The following is a 19,820-nucleotide window of genomic DNA, read 5'->3' on the forward strand; positions in this document are numbered from 1 at the left end:
ATGACCCAGCCTAGAAGCAGGGATCGCCACTTTTGTAATGGATAGTTGGTTTGGTATTCATCCCTGTAGCCAGAATAAGGGCTTCATGGAGGCCAAGACCCTGTCCATCTGTCTCCAGGGGCTCCCTGGCTTAGGCATTCAGTAAGGTTCAGTTAAAGGAATAATAACAACCACAAACTTTGGGTACCTCTCCCTAAGACCCTCCCACATATATGCCGTTTCTGTCCCCCCTCCATATCTCTGTCATTTCTAGAGGAACCAGTGGGTAAACATCAATCATTCTGAGGGGCGTAGCCTCAGCAGGGAGAATTGTGACACCATCCACTGTTGGACTTCAAGAGAACCCTTTTAACTAACGAAGACGTTAATTAAAAACATGCCCCTGCGAAGATTACTTCTCAGTTCTGAGACTCAAAAATGCAGTACTTTTGCACTCCTCACCAGCACGCAGTGATTTTGGCTAGAATGTATGTAGTCCTCGGAATGCCATCTCCTCGGATTCTTCCTTGAGCAGTAAACACGTTTTTAAAAAACATCATGCAGTCTCTAAAAATAAGCGGTATTTCAAAACGAAAACCAGCACACAAGTAGTTGGCACATCTGGGAGACAGAAAAGTTGTGTGGTTTGTTTTCAGGGAGTGACAAGCCAAGGAACATTCAAACTTGGCCAAATGCAAACTTCTCTTCTATCTGCGATGACACCTGGTTCTTAAAAAGTTGGCTCTGGCCTCAAAGCAGAGAGAATATTGGAAGTGGGTAGAGAATTAAATAGCATCATTTACTATCTTGTTTTGCGCAAGGAATTATAAGAAAGTGTTTTCTTCTTCAAGAAAGAGAACGGAACAAAAAAGCAGTGTGAGGCATGAATAATAATAGCAGCAGGGACTACACTGACACCTGACGTCCCCCGACTACCTACTACGTGCCAGAAAAAGTGCGGGGTCCTTTACATGTGTGATCAGTGCTAGATGCACAGCGATCCTGTGAGGTAGTGTTATTGCTCTTCCCATTTTACAGATGAGAGGATGTAGGGACAAGGCCTACAAACGCTGCAGTAATTGCCCGAGTCACATGGCCACCGGGGGTGGAGGCGGGCTACCCCAAGTCAGGCTGCCTCCAGAGCGCAGCGTGCTTCTGAGCGGTCTGGGGGTGCTCCTTCTGTCTGGCACCATGAAAACAACATTAGAGTTGGATGGTTGCATTGAGCACCATGGACCTTGGTCAAAGTATCGTCTGCCTCCCCTCGTGAGAGGGACAGTACCATTTTCCAGAACGTTCTCACGGCTGCGCCACAATCGTGGCCTGTTTCCCATACATTTACTGTTCACCCTTGTGCTTTCAGACGCTGCCATTCCTCTGTGGTTAGATGAGATTCAAGGTGGCCAGGGAGTTTGGGAGGAGGAAGTGGTGTGGTAACAATGAGGCGACACTGGGGAAGGGAGGGTTAATGTCTCTGTGTTACAGAGCAAGGAGATGGTCTGACTGTGCGAAGCCAGGGCGGAGGGTAACAGAGGCAGTTGTCGCCCGGGAAGACGGGTTTCTAATTATTCCCATCGGCTTCGTCTTTGGCTCAGACCTACTCGGCAGTACTGTGGAGAAGCATCAAGGGGGACTTAGTTGGAGTTTGCTTTTGAAAACCAGGAGGGATTCAGTAGAAATAATGTGTGACTCTTTAATATTCATGTGCAACTGTCTTCTATTTTTCATTCATCAAAATTTTTGTTCATTGAGGTGTAACTGCCGTGTGACGCCATATTGGTTTCAGGTGTGCCACACGGGGACTCCGTATTTACACGCACCGTGAAATGATCCCCCCAGGAAGCCCGGTTACCACCCACACGTACTTACACACATCCATCCTTCCTTCCTTCCTTCCTTCCTTCCTTCCTTCCTTCCTTCCTTCCTTCTTTCCTCTTTCTTCCTTCCTTCCTTCCTTTCTCTTCCTTCCTTCCTTCCTTTGTTTTTCTTTTTCTTTTTTTTTCTTTCTTTCTTTCTTTCTTTCTTTCTTTTCTTTCTTTTTCTTCCTTCCTTCCTTCTTTCCTTCCTTCCTTCGTTTCTCTTTCTTCCTTCCTTCTTTTCCCTTCCTTCCTTCCTTCCTTCCTTTCCCTTCCTTCCTTCCTTCCTTCCTTCCTTCCTTCCTTCCTCTTTCTTTCTTTCTTTCTTTCTTTCTTTCTTTCTTTCTTTCTTCTCTTTCTTTCTTGTGATGAGGGCTTTTAAGATTGACTCCCTTAACAGCTTTCAAATACGCGAAACAGTATCATTACCCATAGTCACCACGCTGTACAGGACATGCCCATGACTTACTTATTTTGTCAGTGGAACTGTAGGTCCCTTCACCACCCCTCCCCCGGAACCACTAACCTGTTCTCTGTGTCCACATTCATTCATTCCTTCTTAACTTCAGTGACACACTTCGGTGGGTACTGTCGTCCAGGCCCTCTCGCTAGGTGCCACGGAAGCAGAACTGCCTCAGCCAAGGTCTTTAGAGAGCCATAAGGTATAAAAGAGGAGGAGGTGACAGGCACGTAAACATTACAGTTCCCGAAAGGTGCTGAGGCAGATGTGTTGTGAGAGGTGGTGGGGGGAGGAAAAGCACTGGTCGCATCTGCCCAGCTGGCAGTGGGGGAGGGGAGGGGGGAGGAGGTGACCTCTGAGTTGAGGCAGTGAAAATGGAAAGGTGCTCCCGATCGTGTTCGTATTTATTGATTGTAAGGTATGCGTGTTTCCACACCAGAGTGTCTCTGAAACCTCGACACTAGTTTCTCCGGCAGCGTGTTCTTACCTCATGTGAAAGAATACTGTGCCTTACAATATATGGCCTCTTAGCTTTGATGAAGAAAGTATCAGTATGCTTTGCCTTCAGGTAGGATTTCTCTGGTTGTGCTGTTCCAGCTGCTAATATGTCTTTGTTTTAAAGGTAGGTATTAGCACCTTTTTATGGAGAAGGAATCAGACGACGTGTGACATGGAATTTGACTGAATACCGGACACCTGATGTTGCTTTTAGTAGCAGTGGCTACGGTGATGGAACCTGGGGAGGCATTTCAAGTGTCTTACCCACCGGGCTAGGCCACGAACCATCACACTGCCACTTTCCAAGGTGAAAACTGAGAGTTTGAAAAGCAAATGGCATGTAGCTTGTTGGAAATTGCAAAAATACTAAGTTTACGATCATTGCACGAGAACACATCCACTGCTTTTGGCGTCAAGATGGGGACCTGAGGGCACAGTGTTGTATGAGTTTATGAGAGAAGAGAGACTATCTGTGATAGGTCTTTCAAGGCACGAGAAGATACATCAGGTATAAGCAGCAGTGGGTGAGTAGAGAGAAAAAAAAATTAGAGAAATTTCTGTTGGAGCTAATGGTCTTGGCAAGTATCCAAGGAGGAAACTAAGCATCCAGTATCTAAACTTAAGCTTACAGGTGCCATGAAAATACACCAGAGTGGAATCCATTTCTGCTCTGTCATGAAATCCCTGTGTGGCCTTGGGCAAGTGAATTACCACTGAGATTTCCCAGAGGGCTGGACTAAAAAGCAGGCTCCTGCCAGCTAAAAACACTGTGACTCTCTCAGCATTTTTGAGATGTGGTTTCATTGATGAGAGTATGGTTATTGCTCCGAGTTCTTGTTTATCCTTTAGTTTTGTGGGCTCTTAGAAGAGAATGTTACAAAAGATGACAAAGTCATTTTTTGGTTGTTGATTTAATTTCTGGAAAACAAAATAGGAAATTATGTCCCTTAGGGCTAAGCAAAGTTACCATGATGATTTTCTACTTACTTTGATCCCAGATAGATGAATGAGGAGTATGGGGAACTTGGTGAAAAAAATTTTAGAGCCTAATTTGTTAAAATCTGACATCATATTTATTTTTGTCTGAAATGGGAACAGAGTGTACAGTCACTGAGACTTGACCAGGTAGTTTGCAAAGAATGTTTGAAAAAGTACATCCATGTGAAAAGAATGTCTAGAATGATCCAACCACGATTATTTTTTTTTATAAGTGACTCATGGCGGTGTTCGACTTTCTCTTGATGCTTTTCACTTTTCCATCATGACACAGATTTTTGTGGGTTTCTTTTTTTTCCCTTTCTCCTTGGGGTACGTACCAAATTTTACTGCGTTTGGAGATTGTTACTAATGAAATGAGAAGTCTATGTTGGACTTGGTTACCATCCTGTTTTTAGAATGAGTGTTTCGTTTGCTACTCTTTCATCCTGATTTTTTTTTAATTGGGTATATGTCCGATGACAATGTATTGGGATGAAGAGGAGAAATCAGAACTGGAAAGACATGGCCAGACTATCTCCCTTAAAAGAGGTGTCATAGAAGGCCGGAATTGGAAGGAAGTAAACCAGTTAAATGTGTTTTGTTCAGGAGTGTCAACTTTCCTTGCTGGGTGATCCAAAACATGGGCTATTCTAGAAGAAACTTCTAGATGCAAGTAATCCCGTCTACTTACCACCTTGACCCTTTAGGGAAGGACATGATAGAATATGGTTCTGAATAACTGGGTACTTCTATGTAGAAGGAGTGAAATGTAAGCACATTTTGTATCAATGGTGATTTTTATTGTAGGGTTTTTATTGCAGCGATGGCTTTTTAATTGGAACTACAGAATGCTTTTGGTATCACTAATCCTAAAAATGAACAAAAAGATGATCCGAGGACTGGCTTGAAAGAGGAGCCCCGACGTAAGTGTGCACGTGTGTGTATTGACTGATTTCTGATGTAAGGGACATGAAAGCTAACCTGATTCATTTGTTTTTAGGGGCTCTTGGCTTTGGGCCTCAGTGCAAGTCCATTGGAAAAGGCAGCTGCAACAATCTAGTGGTCACCAGCAGTCCCATGATGGTTCAGCGACTGGGACCCAGTTCACCTCCAGCAAGCCAGGTCTCTACAGCATGCAACCAGATCAGTCCTAGCTTACAGAGGGCAATGAATGCTGCCAACCTGAATATACCTCCTTCAGATACCAGGTCTCAAGTTACTTTTTTTTTCCCCCCTTCTTACGGTATAATCACACCCCACAAGTGTTTTCCCTTCCCTTCCTGAACACATGCGCGCACACACACACACACACACACACACACACTCACTCACTCACTCACTCAAGCAACTCTTTGGATTTGAGCTTTGTAGGGGAATGCATATAAAAACTAAGAATGTGTCATAATATCATCTTAATTGGGAAGAATGGTTTAATACCTGCTGTCTCATAGCGCGAGTGAAATTAGTGCCCAGTTTGAGATTTGGGGGCCTTAGTGACTAAGGCCTTGTGTGTAAATCCGGCAACTCCTGGGGAGGCTGGGTCCTGTCATGGCTGGAGAAGCGAGACGTGCCGTGCACCTCTCTCTGAGCTGCTCATTTCTCGGTGTATGTGCGGCAGTGTCCCCAGGCTGCTTTCTCCTCTGTTTTGTCTGTCCATGCATCCGCATGTCCACCCAGATATCGATGAAGTACCTACCGTCTGCATAATGCCACAGCTGAAGTTTAGGGAGACGGTAGAAGTAAAGATAGAAGTTACCATTTCCAGGCTTTACCACGTGTTCGGGAAGACACGCTTTCAGGTACGAATTACACAGCATTTCACCACAGTGCCTCCTCTGGTGCCAGAATATGTGGCTCCAGTAAGGGCTGTGTGTCAGTCTCTGTGGGAGAGAATCGAATACGAAGGGGCAGTCACCCCTGCGGACAAATCTTTGTTATCTCTCAAGGTCGATATGATAGGGAACCGAAAATCAAAATACCGTGCAATGCCTAAAGTCCATTTCTGTGTTTGAAATGATTGGGTTCATCTTCCTTAAGTAGCCTTCCTTGAGACACACAATCTGGAGTTTTGCCTCTTCATCCTGGCCCTGCTGTAACTGTGATTTTTGGAAAGGAATTGGACTCTCAGACCTCTGTTCCTCTTCCCGGGGGACGGAATCTGGTGACGTGTCTCACAGTCGTGGGGGCCCGTTCCTCCTTGCTCTCCTTCCCCCCCCGCCTTCCCCTCTGTCTCTTTTCCCTCTCACCTGTCTGCACCGTCCTCCCAGCCACTGCTTGAGACTCAGAAATCAGAGTTCCCGGATCTTTTATTTCATGCCAGTTTTTCCATGAGATGGAAACTTGTTTTTCACCTGAGAATTTTTGTGATGGGAAACTGCTGCTGTCATTTTCCCATCGATGATTATGCCTGGAGGGACTCCTCACAGTTGCTGAGTATTGCATGTAAAATTAACTGTGCTCTGGGATAGGTGTCATTGGGAAACCTTCAGCTTCCCGTCTGTAGCAAGTCCAGCACATGCCTTGAAGGCAGAGAGTCATAATTAATGGAGAAGGTGACGGCAGGCAGGGCACAGGCGGCCTCAGCCACGCACCTGATGCAGTCCCTTTCATGGGTCGGCCAGAGAAGGGTCATTATCTCAGTGTTTTCTGGCATATCTGATTCCTTAGCATAATTTCGTATCCTTAAAGGACAGCATCTTAAAGGTGCATTGACATATGTTTTTGGACTCTGTATTCTGTGAGTCCTTCTATGGAAATAATTCTTTGGCAGGGTGAGCAAAGGAACAGGAGTTGGGAGGTGGGGTGGCTTGGTGAAGTATGGAAATTACTTTTAGCAATTTGGGAAGGTTGCATTTATTTGTGATCCTTAAGTTGCTTTGTGTGTTCCATCAGAGGAGAGAAAGGGTAGGAGGCAGCCGTTCAACTTGAAGGCATTTTGCTGTCTAGAGATAAAGAGAAGACGGAGACAGAATCATCTGTGTGTTTTATCCACTGGAGACATGCCCGGGGGAAGTGGGTGAGGGGGAATGAACTGTTCAGACAGAGCGATGGCTGTCCTATAGAAAGCTGTAAAATTTATTGTTTTCTCCTGATTATCTATGTAGTTGTTATTCGTGATGGAAAATATGGAAAAGCACAAGTAAATGATAGTTCTCCGGGACCCTACCACCCACAGGCGACCATGGGGGGGATTATGAGACACACCCTTCCAGTTATGTGCAAACACATCATCAGAGGCCTAGGTTTTTCTTTCCACCAAATTGATCTATAATTATCTACATAGTGTTATAATTACCTTTTTTTTTTTTTTAGTTAATAGAAACACTTTGTTTTGTAATAAAAACCTTCAGCATCATATAATGGTTTCTTCCCGCCCAAGATTCCATTTTATTTTTTTTTTTTAAACTAGCATTTTTATCAGTCTCTTATTACTGAGCACTTTTAGTTGGTTCCCTTTGTTTAAATATTATAAGTAATACTTTATTGGCTCGATTTTGTAAGTCTTCTGTTGCATATCTCTGGTTATTAGAATAATTTTTTTTTAATTTGTAATGTTTATTTTATTTTTGAGAGAGAAAGACAGTGTGTGAGTGGAGGAGGGGCAGAGAGAGAGAGAGAGAGACACGCACACAGAATCCGAAACAGGGGCCTGATTCTGTGAACCAGGAGATCATGACCTGAGCCGAAATTGGATGCTTAACCGACTGAGCCACCCGGGGGCCCTGGTTATTAGAATAAATTCTTAGAAGCAAAGTGTCTGAGTTAAAGGAGATGTACAGCTTTGAGGCTTTTGATATGTATTCCCAAATTGCACTGCAGGAAAGGTCTACCCATTGATAAACTCACCAGTAGTCTGAGAGTTCCTGATTTCTTATTAAATACTAGGTTTTATTGTTTTGGTACCTTTTGCCAGTTTGGTGTGCAAATTGTTACTTGATCTTAATCCAAATTCTCTTAATGATTGATAATATTGACTAGTCCCCCATAGATTTACTGTGTGTATTTCTTCTTTGGACCTTATTTGAGTACTTTTCTTCCGGAGTGCTCATTTTGGAAAATGCACTGTTCTGTAGCTTTGCTGGGTTCTGTTTAATCCAGGATGCGCAACGTGCCCTGATGCTGCGTATTTGCCTCTGTCAGTTTCCCAACCATTTCTGACTAGCCCCAGTTACTGACAAATGCAAACTATACCTTACCTTCTCGAAAACCCAGCAGCCATTCTTGGTTTAGACATTGCCAAAACTCTGTAATACAGAGTTTTTTTGTATTGTGTGTATTTCGTCTAAAATGGCAAGTGCTGATAGGATAGCCTCCACAGTGGCTCCACGTGCCAGTGTAGTAAAAGTTGGGCCACAGGAGAGATTAGACACTACGTGCATGGGTTTTGTATGTGTTTAGCTTTCCTAGTGCATTCACATATATTGCGATTCTGCATTTTATGATTGAATATTCATAAACCATCTGCAAGTATTATCTCTCTTTTATAGATGGTAGAACCAAGACCCATAAAGTCTAAATGCTTTGCCTCGTGTCACTTAGCTTGTTGTCGGTTACAGAGTGCGACCATCAGTCTAATAATGTCATTCTAGATCTGTGATCTAGGTCATACTAGAGCTAGTAAACCGGAGATACTTGGAGGTGATTACGGGTGGTGGAGTTTCTTAGGGTTTCCTTTTGGGTTGGAATATCTCCACAAAGCTCAGAGGAGGCCAAGGGGATTGAGGATGGACTCTGGGCTCTCGGTAAGTTCTAGTATTTTATAAAGTCATACTGCCTTCAGATGGAGTGCTAATTCTTCTGGGGCGTTTGCCCATGCTCATAGATGAGAACTTAAAGATAGACTAGGGCTCGTGTTTCCCATGTCGTATATAACATATATTCTCTTGAGGATCAGTTTGAGGAAGTCAATGTGATCTGTAAGTTAGTATTTCTTTTGAACTTGGTGTTGAACCAAGCCATCCAGCTTGGCTATCACACCCCTTATGGTGCCATGAGGGTTACTAAGCTCTTGCCTCACCAGCCACCCTGTTTCACTGATGGAGTTTCTCATAATGGTTTTATTTGGTTTGAGCTCTGTCTCTTTCCTTTCCTATAGAGCTCCAAATTAACCAGTCACCAGCAATAATACCCATAGGAGCAGGTGAACATATGGAAATGGAGACTGTCTTGTATGGTGATAGATCCACAGCCCTTTGTCAGTTTCTTCCCCGTGGGCCTGGTGTGCCCAGCATCAGGGGCTATAGGAGAGAGTCCTTGGGACTCTTCTCACGGTCATTTAGCTCCTTGTTGCAGAAGGAGAACAGAAAATGTGGGTTCTAATCCTAGCTTGTAACCTTAAGCTTGTTATACCAGGTCTGTGAACCAGGCAGAGTATTCTGGACCACATTTGGGGTATGTTGTGGACAAAACGGAGATATATGTGATCCGGCTAGGTGACTGCCTGTCCAAGGCGACTTCATTTGTATTTCCATAAGGAGTTTCTGTGTGTGTTTGTTGGGTATCAGTGGGGGGAATTGCACAGAACTTCAGTTTTATTCTCTGTAATATAGAAGTTATTTTAAAAATCCAGTTTACTCACCTCACAGGCTGTATCACATGTGATTATGTGCAGGGAAGATGCCTTGTAAGCTATAAATGATGGTGACATATCATCATACTGATTATTCACCTTCTTAATCAACAGTTTTTGAAAACTTATGATATATCTCATAGTCTGGTGGGTACCAGGGAGACGAAAATGATCCCTCATGTGCAAGGGTTTTGGATTTCACTGAGAAGGGTAACACCCACAGATGCCTATAGCAGAGGCTACATTTAAGGCACAGTACAGACAGTATACAACTTCTTTTGGAAAGAGGTCTCTTGTGAGAGCTGGTGTATTTGGGAGAAGTTTCATGGATTAGAACTTTGAATGATGGAAAGAGCTGGGTAATTGCACATGGGGGAGATTGGTGGCTAGGCAAAGCTCATTTGTTGGAAGTTTTGTTCGTATTAGGTGTTTCATCTAGAAGAGTGAGTTCTCTGCTCGTATTATTGCCATAGAAAACAGAATATAGCATTTGCTTTCTGGAAAGTATATGGTAACTGTCTTAGGAAACTGAGATGTCCGCAGAGCCAAGGGACGTGCCTGCGTGGGGTTATGATCAGATTTGAATCATGCCATAATTAGGTGTAATTTGGCAAAAATAAGAAATATCTCTCGACAGTGGAATAAATGAACATGTCTCACTGTAGGCTGCCCTCAAACTGAATAATGTAATCTCACATGCAAAGTATATGCGGGTGGGTAAAAGACCTTCTGCCCGATATTCACTGCTTAAAAACCTGAAATGCCCCAGTATGACAGTGGCCAGGCAAATGGACCATTTGAGAATGTTCTGTAAACCTTCTCGACCTCAGGGTGTAAAGCAAAGTCAGTTGTCTTTGCCTCATATATGACACGACTACTGATTTGGCTTGGGTCAGAAAGCAATTCCGGAATCTCTCTGGGGAAGGGACCAAAAGGCCCTTGACATCCCATCACCAGGAGCCCTGAGCTGATTTCTGCAAGGAGTCCTTGCACGCTGCAGGTGTGCGGGGGGAAATAATTGAAAATGTCCGCGGGGAATTAAAAAAAAAAAAACACGGATGGTTCAGAAACCACTTTGGGGCTTGCAAAAGGACTTCAGCCCGAATATAAAAATGGGGATGGTGAAAAAAAAAATCTGTGTCAAGGGCAACTGGACGTAAATTCCTGCTGTGTTTGTCATTGGTAAACATTACTTCACTCGATGGAAACATCACATCGATAACGGTGTTATCTATCACCTTATCCTGTGCATTTGAGAGTCAAGATGTTTTCTTACTGATATCTCATACTTGTAGGAAACAGTGTTCCTGGCTCCCATTTAGTGAGAAGGAGCTGGAGGAACAGATGGGATGGGAATGCTTCTCTCCTTTCCCTCAGTTCTTTGCAACAGGTTGCTGTGCCACAGCTGTAGTATAGTAAATGGGTTCGTTCTGGGAAGAGAGATGCTCTGTTGAGTATTTCGTTTTGGTTAATTTTTGGCGGGGGGGGGGGGGGGGCAGAAAAAAATCTCCGTAGAAAGCCAGTGCAGGTACATAAGAATGAGCCAGGTTTTTCTGATAGATACCCTGTCTGCATCAGGAAATCAAGTGAGTGATACAGCTAACCTCTTCGTGACGAATTTACGTCCAAGGGTTGGACATTTCCTTTCAACGCTTTTTAAGGCAGTGGTGTCCCAGTAAAGCAAAACGAATTTTCAAGTGGCCAGACTACGTTACAAGCCATTTTGAGATGCAGGTAAAGACTGTGACCCATGGGGCATGTTTCGTAAAGGGTAAGAAGAACAGGAGACAGATTGTTGCCAAAGTGGACTCTCCTAAATGCAGAAAATCTGCTCTTGGTCCCAGGGCTGCTCTAATTAAGTACAGGGACTCGCGGAAAACCCCAGACTAGCAAGCGTCGTTAAGCCCTGCATGGCCCAAGTGCATAATTCCAAATAGGGCTTGATTTTTCAGGCTGTCATTCCCTTATGTATCATAGCTGTCTTTTGTATATTTTCATTTCCTGCGTTGATTTGATGTTGTCACTGAGCGCTGAGGGAGTGAGTTGCTATCTCTTCAAGAAATCTTTAGAATTCCTGATCATCAGTGAAATGTTGTGAAATTAGTATTGGGTCCCCTGGATGACCATTTGACTTTGAGGATTCACTTCTTTTCCCCCCAAATGAAGCATGGGTTTCTGTTTTACTTAGCCAAATAGAATAAGCTCAAAGGGTGGAACTCTGTTTAGACTCGTATCCCCTGCAATGTCTATCTGTAGTGTGCTGTGCACAGTAAGCGCTTAATAAATACTTGCTTATTTGGTTTGCCATGAAATGGCATCAGTAATTATTCCCAGGTCTCTAAATTTTTCCCCTGACATTAAAAAAGATATTTAAAAACAAAGCAAGGGCTATTTATTATCATTAAAGTATTAAGATTATTTATAACAATAGATCTTTTGTTTTGTGATTCCAGTGAGCATTAGCCGCTATTGTTCTTCTTGGTAAAATGTTATTTACCTGGAACTAAAAGCCTTGGGTTTTATCTTAGCCAAAGAATGTGTGTTTAGCCGAGAATGTAATTAGGGGAAATACTTAAGGGATTGTCAATGCAGTGTTCTTTTAGCTCTTAAGCAATCCATATCCTGCTAAAATGTTTGTCTTTTCCCCCCCCTTTCTGGCTGCTGTTCCAGGTCCCTTACTTCTCGTGAGTCTTTGGCGTCCACGACTTTGAGTCTGACGGAAAGTCAGTCGGCCTTGAGCGTGAAACAAGAGTGGTCTCATGGCTACAGGGCTGTCCCGTCGCTGCCCTCCAGCCACGGCTCCCAGAATGGCATCGATCTAGGGGACCTCCTTAGCCTTCCTCCGGGGACAGCCATGTCCAGCAATAATGTCTCTAACTCACTGCCGTCCTACCTTTTCGGCGTGGACAACAGCCACTCTCCTTACCCGAGCCCCCGGCACTCGTCGGCCAGGTCCCACTCGGCCCGCTCCAAGAAGAGAGCGCTGTCCTTGTCCCCGCTGTCCGATGGCATTGGGATAGACTTCAATACCATCATCCGCACCTCGCCCACGTCGCTGGTGGCCTACATCAACGGGTCGAGGGCTTCCCCGGCCAACGTGTCCCCGCAGCCCGAGGTCTACGGGCACTTCCTCGGCGTGCGCGGAAGCTGCATCCCCTCGCCGTGCTCGGGGCCCAGCGGCCAGAAGGGGGTGCGGGGGGCGGGCGGGGGCCCTGCGCCCCCGGCCTACGGCGAGGACGGCGCGCTGGAGTACGAGCGCATGCAGCAGCTGGAGCACGGGGGCCCGCAGCCCGGCCTGGTCGCCAACACGGTGGTGCAGCACGGCCTGCCCGACCCCGACGGCCAGCCGGCCGGCCTGCTCAAGACCGAGCGCCTGGATGACTTCCCGGGGGGCGCCCTGGACCTGCCCCCCGCGGTCCCGCTGCCCCCGCTGCCGACGGCCCCCCAGGGCCCCCCGCCCCCCTACCACGCCCACCCACACCTGCACCACCCGGAGCTGGGCCCCCGCGCCCCGCCGCTGGCCCTGCCCCGGGCCGCGCTGGACGAGGACGGCGATGTGGAAGACGCGGGGGGCAAACACTGCTGTCGCTGGATCGACTGCAGTGCCCTGTACGAGCAGCAGGAGGAACTTGTGCGCCACATCGAGAAGGTTCACATCGACCAGCGCAAAGGGGAAGACTTCACTTGCTTCTGGGCCGGCTGTCCTCGCAGGTACAAGCCGTTCAACGCCCGGTACAAACTGCTGATCCACATGCGAGTCCACTCCGGGGAGAAGCCCAACAAGTGCACGGTGAGTCTCCTCAGGGTCGCGGGGGTCGCTGCAGGTGCACGGGGGTCTTTCCGAACTTGGCCGCCAGTCGGAGCTCCTCCTCGGGTTTACGGAGTTTGGATACGTGCGGGCCCAGGGATCCACGAAAGGCGACTTCCCTTCAGCCCCGGGACAGGAAAGGTTGTTTTAAATTATTAGCGGCGGTGGTCTCTCTCCACCTCTCGATGCTCTTCTGCGGACGTAACGTGATCCCAAAACGTCAGGGGGAGGTGGATATCGGCCGCGCGGTCCAGAATCTTGGAAAATCCCTGCCTCCCAGGCACCAGCTTGAAGCTGCTGAAATGTGCAGGGCAGAGAAACACACACTGCCTACCAGCGAGCTTCAGCTTTTTTTCCAAAGCAAATAGTCAGTGATTTTTTTCCTCCCCTCCAATAACTGGGCGAGCGCTGGGGTTGGAGGAGGGTGTAGTTCTGATATTTGGAAAGGAACTCACACTTAGCGACTTGGCTAGTAAAAATGTTGCCGCATACACCCACACCGCGGCACTCCGGGCTTGTGAGACTAGTTAATGATTTATAGCCGGCATAACAACACCCAGGGGATACCACAGAAGCAGGATCTCACAGGATCTTGCTGGATTTTAAGGAGAGACAATTTTGTGGGGAAGTACAAGAAGAAGGAAGCAAGAGGGGACTTTGGTGTGGAAGGGAGCGGGCGTAGCGTCTCTTTCTCCCCTGCCTCCCCTTTTCACGACATCGATCCTGGAACTGTGTCTGTTTCTTGGCAAAACTTACTATTTTTGAATAATAGGACCCTTAAGTGATTTCACAATCATTTCACACCTAGCAGAAACCCTGAGGGTTTACAAGCAGGACATCACCCTTGGGATCATAGGGCAGCTTTGCACAATCTCAGACAGCTCGCTTAACTCTTTGAAGGAGAAGGACATGTGTTTTATATTAGTTTAGATGGACAGGACTATTTCTTTCGGAGTTAAAATCCGAGAATTGTAGGTGCTCCCCGGATATTGGATATGCCGCCGCTCACCGAATGCGTGAAATGTATAAATCATCTCGAAAAGGAACTGATTCAGACCCTGGCCAGCGTCGCTCCTCGCTGTAGTAGGTCTTGATGAGAAAGAACCTGGGCCATGTTTGTGTTTGATTGTAGATTGGTCACGTTGTCCGATTTATGTAAAAGCAAACCAAACAGGTGATAGCTGTAATGCAGGTATTGGAAGCACCTTTTTACTATCCAGTAGGTATTTCTGAAAGAGTTTTAAGAATTTCTGGTGCAATGAAATTGCATTTCTTGCCGTTACCTTCTGCCCCATGTTGCGATTTTTCTTGAGGAAAACCAGAAGCTGATACGTTGTGGGAATGCCAGGTTATATGAGTGAAAAGAATAATTACATTTCAGGCAGCAAAACCTTGCTCTGTCAGTAGGGTTCTGCATTAAAAATGCCAGAAAGAGACAAGCAATTGAAGGCAATTCCATTTACTCGGTTTGGAACACACGGGCCTATTGCAGGCAGGAAAGACATTCGGTCTCTGAAGGAAAACAGTCCAACCTTTTAGTTCTGACTAATCCTGGCTGAAAATAGTTTGCTGGATTTGGCTTCGCTGAAATAAACATAAAGGCTTGAATTATCCAAAAAATATTTTTTGCATTGCAAAATTAATTTTTGTGCAGTCGGGTTTCCCCATTTTCCCACTGTTCCCAGACTTTGCAGCGGCGTATAACTTTATAAAGTTGACTTTTGCTAAAGTGCATGATGACTATTAAAAATAGAAATACTTCGGTGAAAGAATAAGCTGAGAGGTGAGCATTTGCAGACCTCTGGATAGCTTTTCATTGTATTATTCAGGATGGGTACGGGAGATGAATTCTTTTCTCCCCTAGTCTGCGTACTTCCCACTTCTGGATGGAACCAAAAAGTTCAGATTGCCAGATTTGATGCTGGCCTATCAAATCTAGACCCACAGCGAATTAAGTCACACATGCTACAGTGCAAATGTATTTATACAAAACAGCGTTTCTTTGGAGCCGACTAATACTGCAATTCTAGTCTTGGGACTGTATGTTTTTTAGCAGGAAGGTATCCGTTTTCATATAAAACGTACCCAGTGTGAGCGCTGTGTCTTTCACAACTATTATGTCGCCGTATGTCATCTGCTTGATTTGTAGGGTTCTAGCTGAGGGGCAGCAAATACCTTTGCTGTGGAGCTCGGTGGTCCACTCAGGCTGTGGCCACGGGGAGAAGACGCCGTACTTAACGTGGATACTCATCTGAAAGGATGCATTTTCTGCCTTTTGCAAAACCAGTCTCTACACTCTTGGAATCCAGACACAAAGAATTGTTAACACTGAAATATTTCATCTCCCACTGCTTTGAAATCTGATGGTAGTTGATTCAAAGCTCCAGATGGTTGCCAAGTCAAATGACCACATTCATCTCTTAGAGACATGAAGTGATCTTTGGGTTTTTATGGCCGTGTCACATGCCACAAAGGCTAGGAGCAGCTTAAATTATAGGCCCCAGTTCACTTTTGTTTCACGTATGTTTAACTGCTCTTAATTTTCTCTGAACCGTAGTTAGAGTTAGTCATCATTTTCACTCACTTAGCTTCTTGACCCAAGAAAGATGTGATGACCCAATTGTGTTTGGTGACCATGGCTACAAGCAGCACACTGTGCTTCTGGAAGTCATGGTGGCAGAAGGGTGTGTGACGGGGCTATTCAGCGACAGCGTGCTTACGGTAAGAGACTAGCGCCGGTGTTCTCTCTGGATGCCACATTCCAGCTCACGCACGGGGAGGACGTGCTCTCAGAATCTCTGACTGTAACTCGTCTGTCTCACCCAGAACTCTGGGATCCGGATCACTCTGGATTTGAGGTGGCAGAACGGGGGGAGGATTGCTCATTTATTATTTGGTTAACTTACTGGAAGAAGAGAACGGTTTCTTTTCTCTTTCCCGCCCAAACAACTCCACCCTTCTCTACATCTCATTCTTCTTCTTCTGTGGAAAGCCAGACCGGCTGCTCTCTTTCCAGGCCTGGCCCCGATGACAGAGATATTCCCAGCCAGTGGCAAGGGCCTGGAGAAGGGAAGTCCTCGGCGGGCAATCAGACAGACAGACCCGCCATTAAATCAGAAACCGGGATATGGCAACGTTATATTAAAAATACCTGAGTCCGCTCACTGCCGTCTACTAACTGAAGCCATTTCTAGATGCTGAATCATTCTGTTTCGACCTTCCGGATGGTAGACCAATCCCAACACTGATGAATCTCAGATTTCACCAAAACTTTTGAGCATTCCCAGGTACGACTGTGCTGAAGTCTTTTATGTTTTTCTGAGATGAGAAGGGTTCGCTCACTCAAGTCAGAACAAGTCACGGAGCCTCAGAATTTCTTTCTTTCTCAAACCCCTGTTTCACGGTCCTCAAAAGGCAACATAAAGTATCATCCCAAATTATCGATAGACATTAACCATCTCTAACAGCAGCCATCGCAATGGTTCCAATAGAGCGTCCACCGAGAACGTCTGGACCACAGGTCTTTTAGCCACGAAGTTGAAGAATGTGTTAACGCCCGGGTAGCGTTCCCAGGAAGGTGTATTCTGAATGAGATCAGGCACACTCTGTCTGCCAGTACTTCTTGTGAGAAAGCCTATCTGATGGGAGCAGAGCGAGCAGGGGCAAAAGGGGGACAGTGAGCCGTACTATTGCCAGCATCAGAAACACTGATGGCTTGCCTTGGCATACAACAGCAAGCAGTTGTGCTGGGAGGTTAGGGAGTGTTAAGAAGGGAATTAGGGGGAATGTGGGTCGCCACTTAATTTTGCTTATTTTTCCTGGATGAATTTTGTCCAATGGCAAAAAGGAATTTTGCAAGACTTTGACCCACCCACAGATTTTCACGAAAATGTCACTGACCAAAGACAGCTTTGAATTTTGTATGAATTGACTCATTTCTCCACAGGCATTTTGCCTGGCAAAGTCCGGACTGTTTGCTTTGGCTAGAATATTGGGCAGTTTGCTTTTTAAGTAACATTGGATTATGGAATACAAGAAAATAAATACAGAGCTGGGGCCATGTCCCCATTCCTATTTAATGGCCTGATTTATGGGTTCATGGGCCAGCATTAGCCATGTAAGACATTTCTTGAGGAAAAGTAAATTCACTGTAAACTTTGGAGGAAGCTTTTTCAATCACATCCTTTCTTTTGTTATTTTGATAAGGCTTGGCACTGATGCAGTGGCCACAGTTAAATGAGCAGAAGAGACCGTAGGAAACTATAACTATTCGTGACCACTTTATAACCTTCAAATGGGGAGCAATTAATAAATCCTCATAATGTCAAGTATTGGTGAGGACAGAGAGAACGAGGAATGCATTAACGTTGCTGGTAAGAGTAATTGGTGTAACCACTTTGGGAAAGCAATTGGGGAATATCTAGTAAAGGTAGAAGTGAGCATATCCAGATGCGCCTGGGTCGCTGAGTCGGTTGAGCATCCGACTCTGATTTTGGCTCAGGTCATGACACCAGTGTCGTGGGATTGAGCCTTGCATTGGGTTCCTGCTAAGCCAGAACCTGCTTACGAGTTCCTTCTCTCTCTCTTTCTCTCTCTCTCTCTCTCTCTCTCTCTTCCCCCCGCCCCCGCCTCACCCTCTCCCTCTGACACTCTCCCCTGCTTTCTCATGCTCTTTCTCTTTCTGAAATTAAAAAAAAATTTAAAGGTTAAAAAAATGTGAGCATATCCAACAAAACCATGTCCATATGTCTACCCTAGAGAAACTCTTGCATATGGTGACAGGGCCATATGCAAAAAGATGTTTATTGTACTTCTGTTTCTTTAAAAAAAAAAAAGGTAAATGATCTGTCCATAGATGAAATAAATCAATAAACTGTGATTTATTCTTAATGAAATAATAGAAAGGAGTTTAAAATTAACGAACTGTGTATAAATCTCTATAGATGAATGGGTAGATGGATGGATAGGATAGATGGATAGATAGATATCAGTGTGGATACATCTCAGAAGACAATGTTGCATGAAAAAAATTAAATGCATAAAAAGGTATATGCAGTGTAATACAATGTGTATAGATTTAGACACACACTAATCAGTGTTATATAGTTGTTGCAGACATATAATTACTTGGTTAAACAATAAAATTGGACTGGGCAGGACAATCAGTAACCTTAGAATAGTGGATACTTCTAGGGAGGAAAGAAGTAAGAAGAAATGGGGTAGGTATTTCGCCCCATCTGTTTTCCAAGAGTGAGAGAATGGAAACAAATATTAAGTTCTTTTTAGCTTGGGTGGTAGTAATATAGGTGTCATAGGTATCTTAAAATATTTTCTGTGCTATGCTGTTTGAAATATTTCATAACTGTAAGTATGAATTACCTACAAATAAAAGAAAGTCAATAATGAGTCTAACACTCCACCTCCCTTCCATACATATCATTTTTTTTTTTCAGATGACGAGAACAGAGCTGGAGAAATGACGTGATTTTTCTTAGACTACTAAGTTGTTTGCCTCTTGCCTACTTAGCACCTGCAAGCAGGTGGTTCTTAACCTTGGCTGACATTAGAATTGCCTGAAAGGCTTTATAAAGGACCCAGACCTGGGTCCCACCCCGGAGCCTGTGATGTCATTGGTCCCGGGGACTACTTCCCAGGTGATTCTAGAGTGGAGCCAAGGGTGGGCACCGGTGCTCTGAAAGCTTCCGCGTTCTGACATTGAACTCTAAGGAAATGAAGGCCGGCTCTGTCATTTCAGTTAAGGTGTGGGGAGGCAGTGTTTTGTAGCGACCACATCTTCATTATGTCCACCGTCCTGACAGTGATTAGGGTAATTTCTTGTTCCCTTGGAATAACATTCAGAGACAAGAAATACGATGATGATCGAGGGACTCTGGTAGTGGCAGAAGGCTTTCAGCTGAGCATCCCTTTTGTGTCAAGGTACCCCTCCTTTGCAATTAATAGTCAGGCGAAGGTTGGGATGAGACTGTGCTGAGCGATGTATGTCATCACCCCTTCCTGCCCCCCTGAGTTAAAAGTGCAACAGGCGAATCTGCCACCTTGTTCCCATTTTTAAAGGTAAAGGAAATGCAGCCTTTCTGCTTTTAATATAAAATGATCTTCAAAACACTTTTGCTACCAGGGATGTTTCTGAAGAGTTGGTAAATTACCAAAATATTGAATTTTCCCTTTTATCAAATCTGCCTGATGTGATTAAATAAATAAAATTAACATTAATATCCTCTTTGCCTCTGGAGGCTGAAACACCACCAGCGAAACATCTGGTAAAGATCAGAGAGAGTGTGGTTTCCAAGTTCTATCCCACGAGGCATCAGTCTGTCAAATAGTTAATGCGAGCTCTGTGATTAAAAAAAAGAAAAAAGAGAAAAGAAATTCTAAATCGCAAGATTTTTTTTTTTCCCATTGATTTTACCTAAGAAAGAGATCCTGGCATATTTACATGTTCGACATACTGTAGACATATATATGTTACCATAAATTACAAACCCCTTGGTGCAGGTGAAAGTAAAGCCACAGAAATTCTCATCAGATGGGGCATCGACCACAGTCTATAAGGCGTCTGTCAAATTGAATTTCACATCCCAAAACACAGTTTAGAAGCCTTCCATTTGGTAGTGGTTTAATTTTATTTCCCTTTAGAAGGCATTTAATCCA

The 19,820-nt window shown here is 44.9% G+C and overlaps 1 protein-coding gene across 6 annotated transcripts in view; it reads left to right on the plus strand.

Moving 5' to 3' along the window:
* The window catches only part of GLIS3 (GLIS family zinc finger 3), a 540,949-nt gene that overhangs the window by 238,973 nt on the left and 282,156 nt on the right, over window positions 1–19,820 (plus strand). For all 6 annotated transcript variants that reach the window (XM_042913531.1, XM_042913532.1, XM_042913530.1 and 3 more), the window contains 2 exons: window positions 4,772–4,979; window positions 12,011–13,130. In XM_042913531.1, coding sequence (XP_042769465.1) covers window positions 4,772–4,979; window positions 12,011–13,130 — 1,328 coding nt within the window. The remainder of the gene's footprint in view (window positions 1–4,771; window positions 4,980–12,010; window positions 13,131–19,820) is intronic.

This window comes from Panthera leo, chromosome D4 (genome assembly GCF_018350215.1).
Source record: "Panthera leo isolate Ple1 chromosome D4, P.leo_Ple1_pat1.1, whole genome shotgun sequence".
In the NCBI taxonomy this organism is placed as follows: domain Eukaryota; kingdom Metazoa; phylum Chordata; class Mammalia; order Carnivora; family Felidae; genus Panthera; species Panthera leo.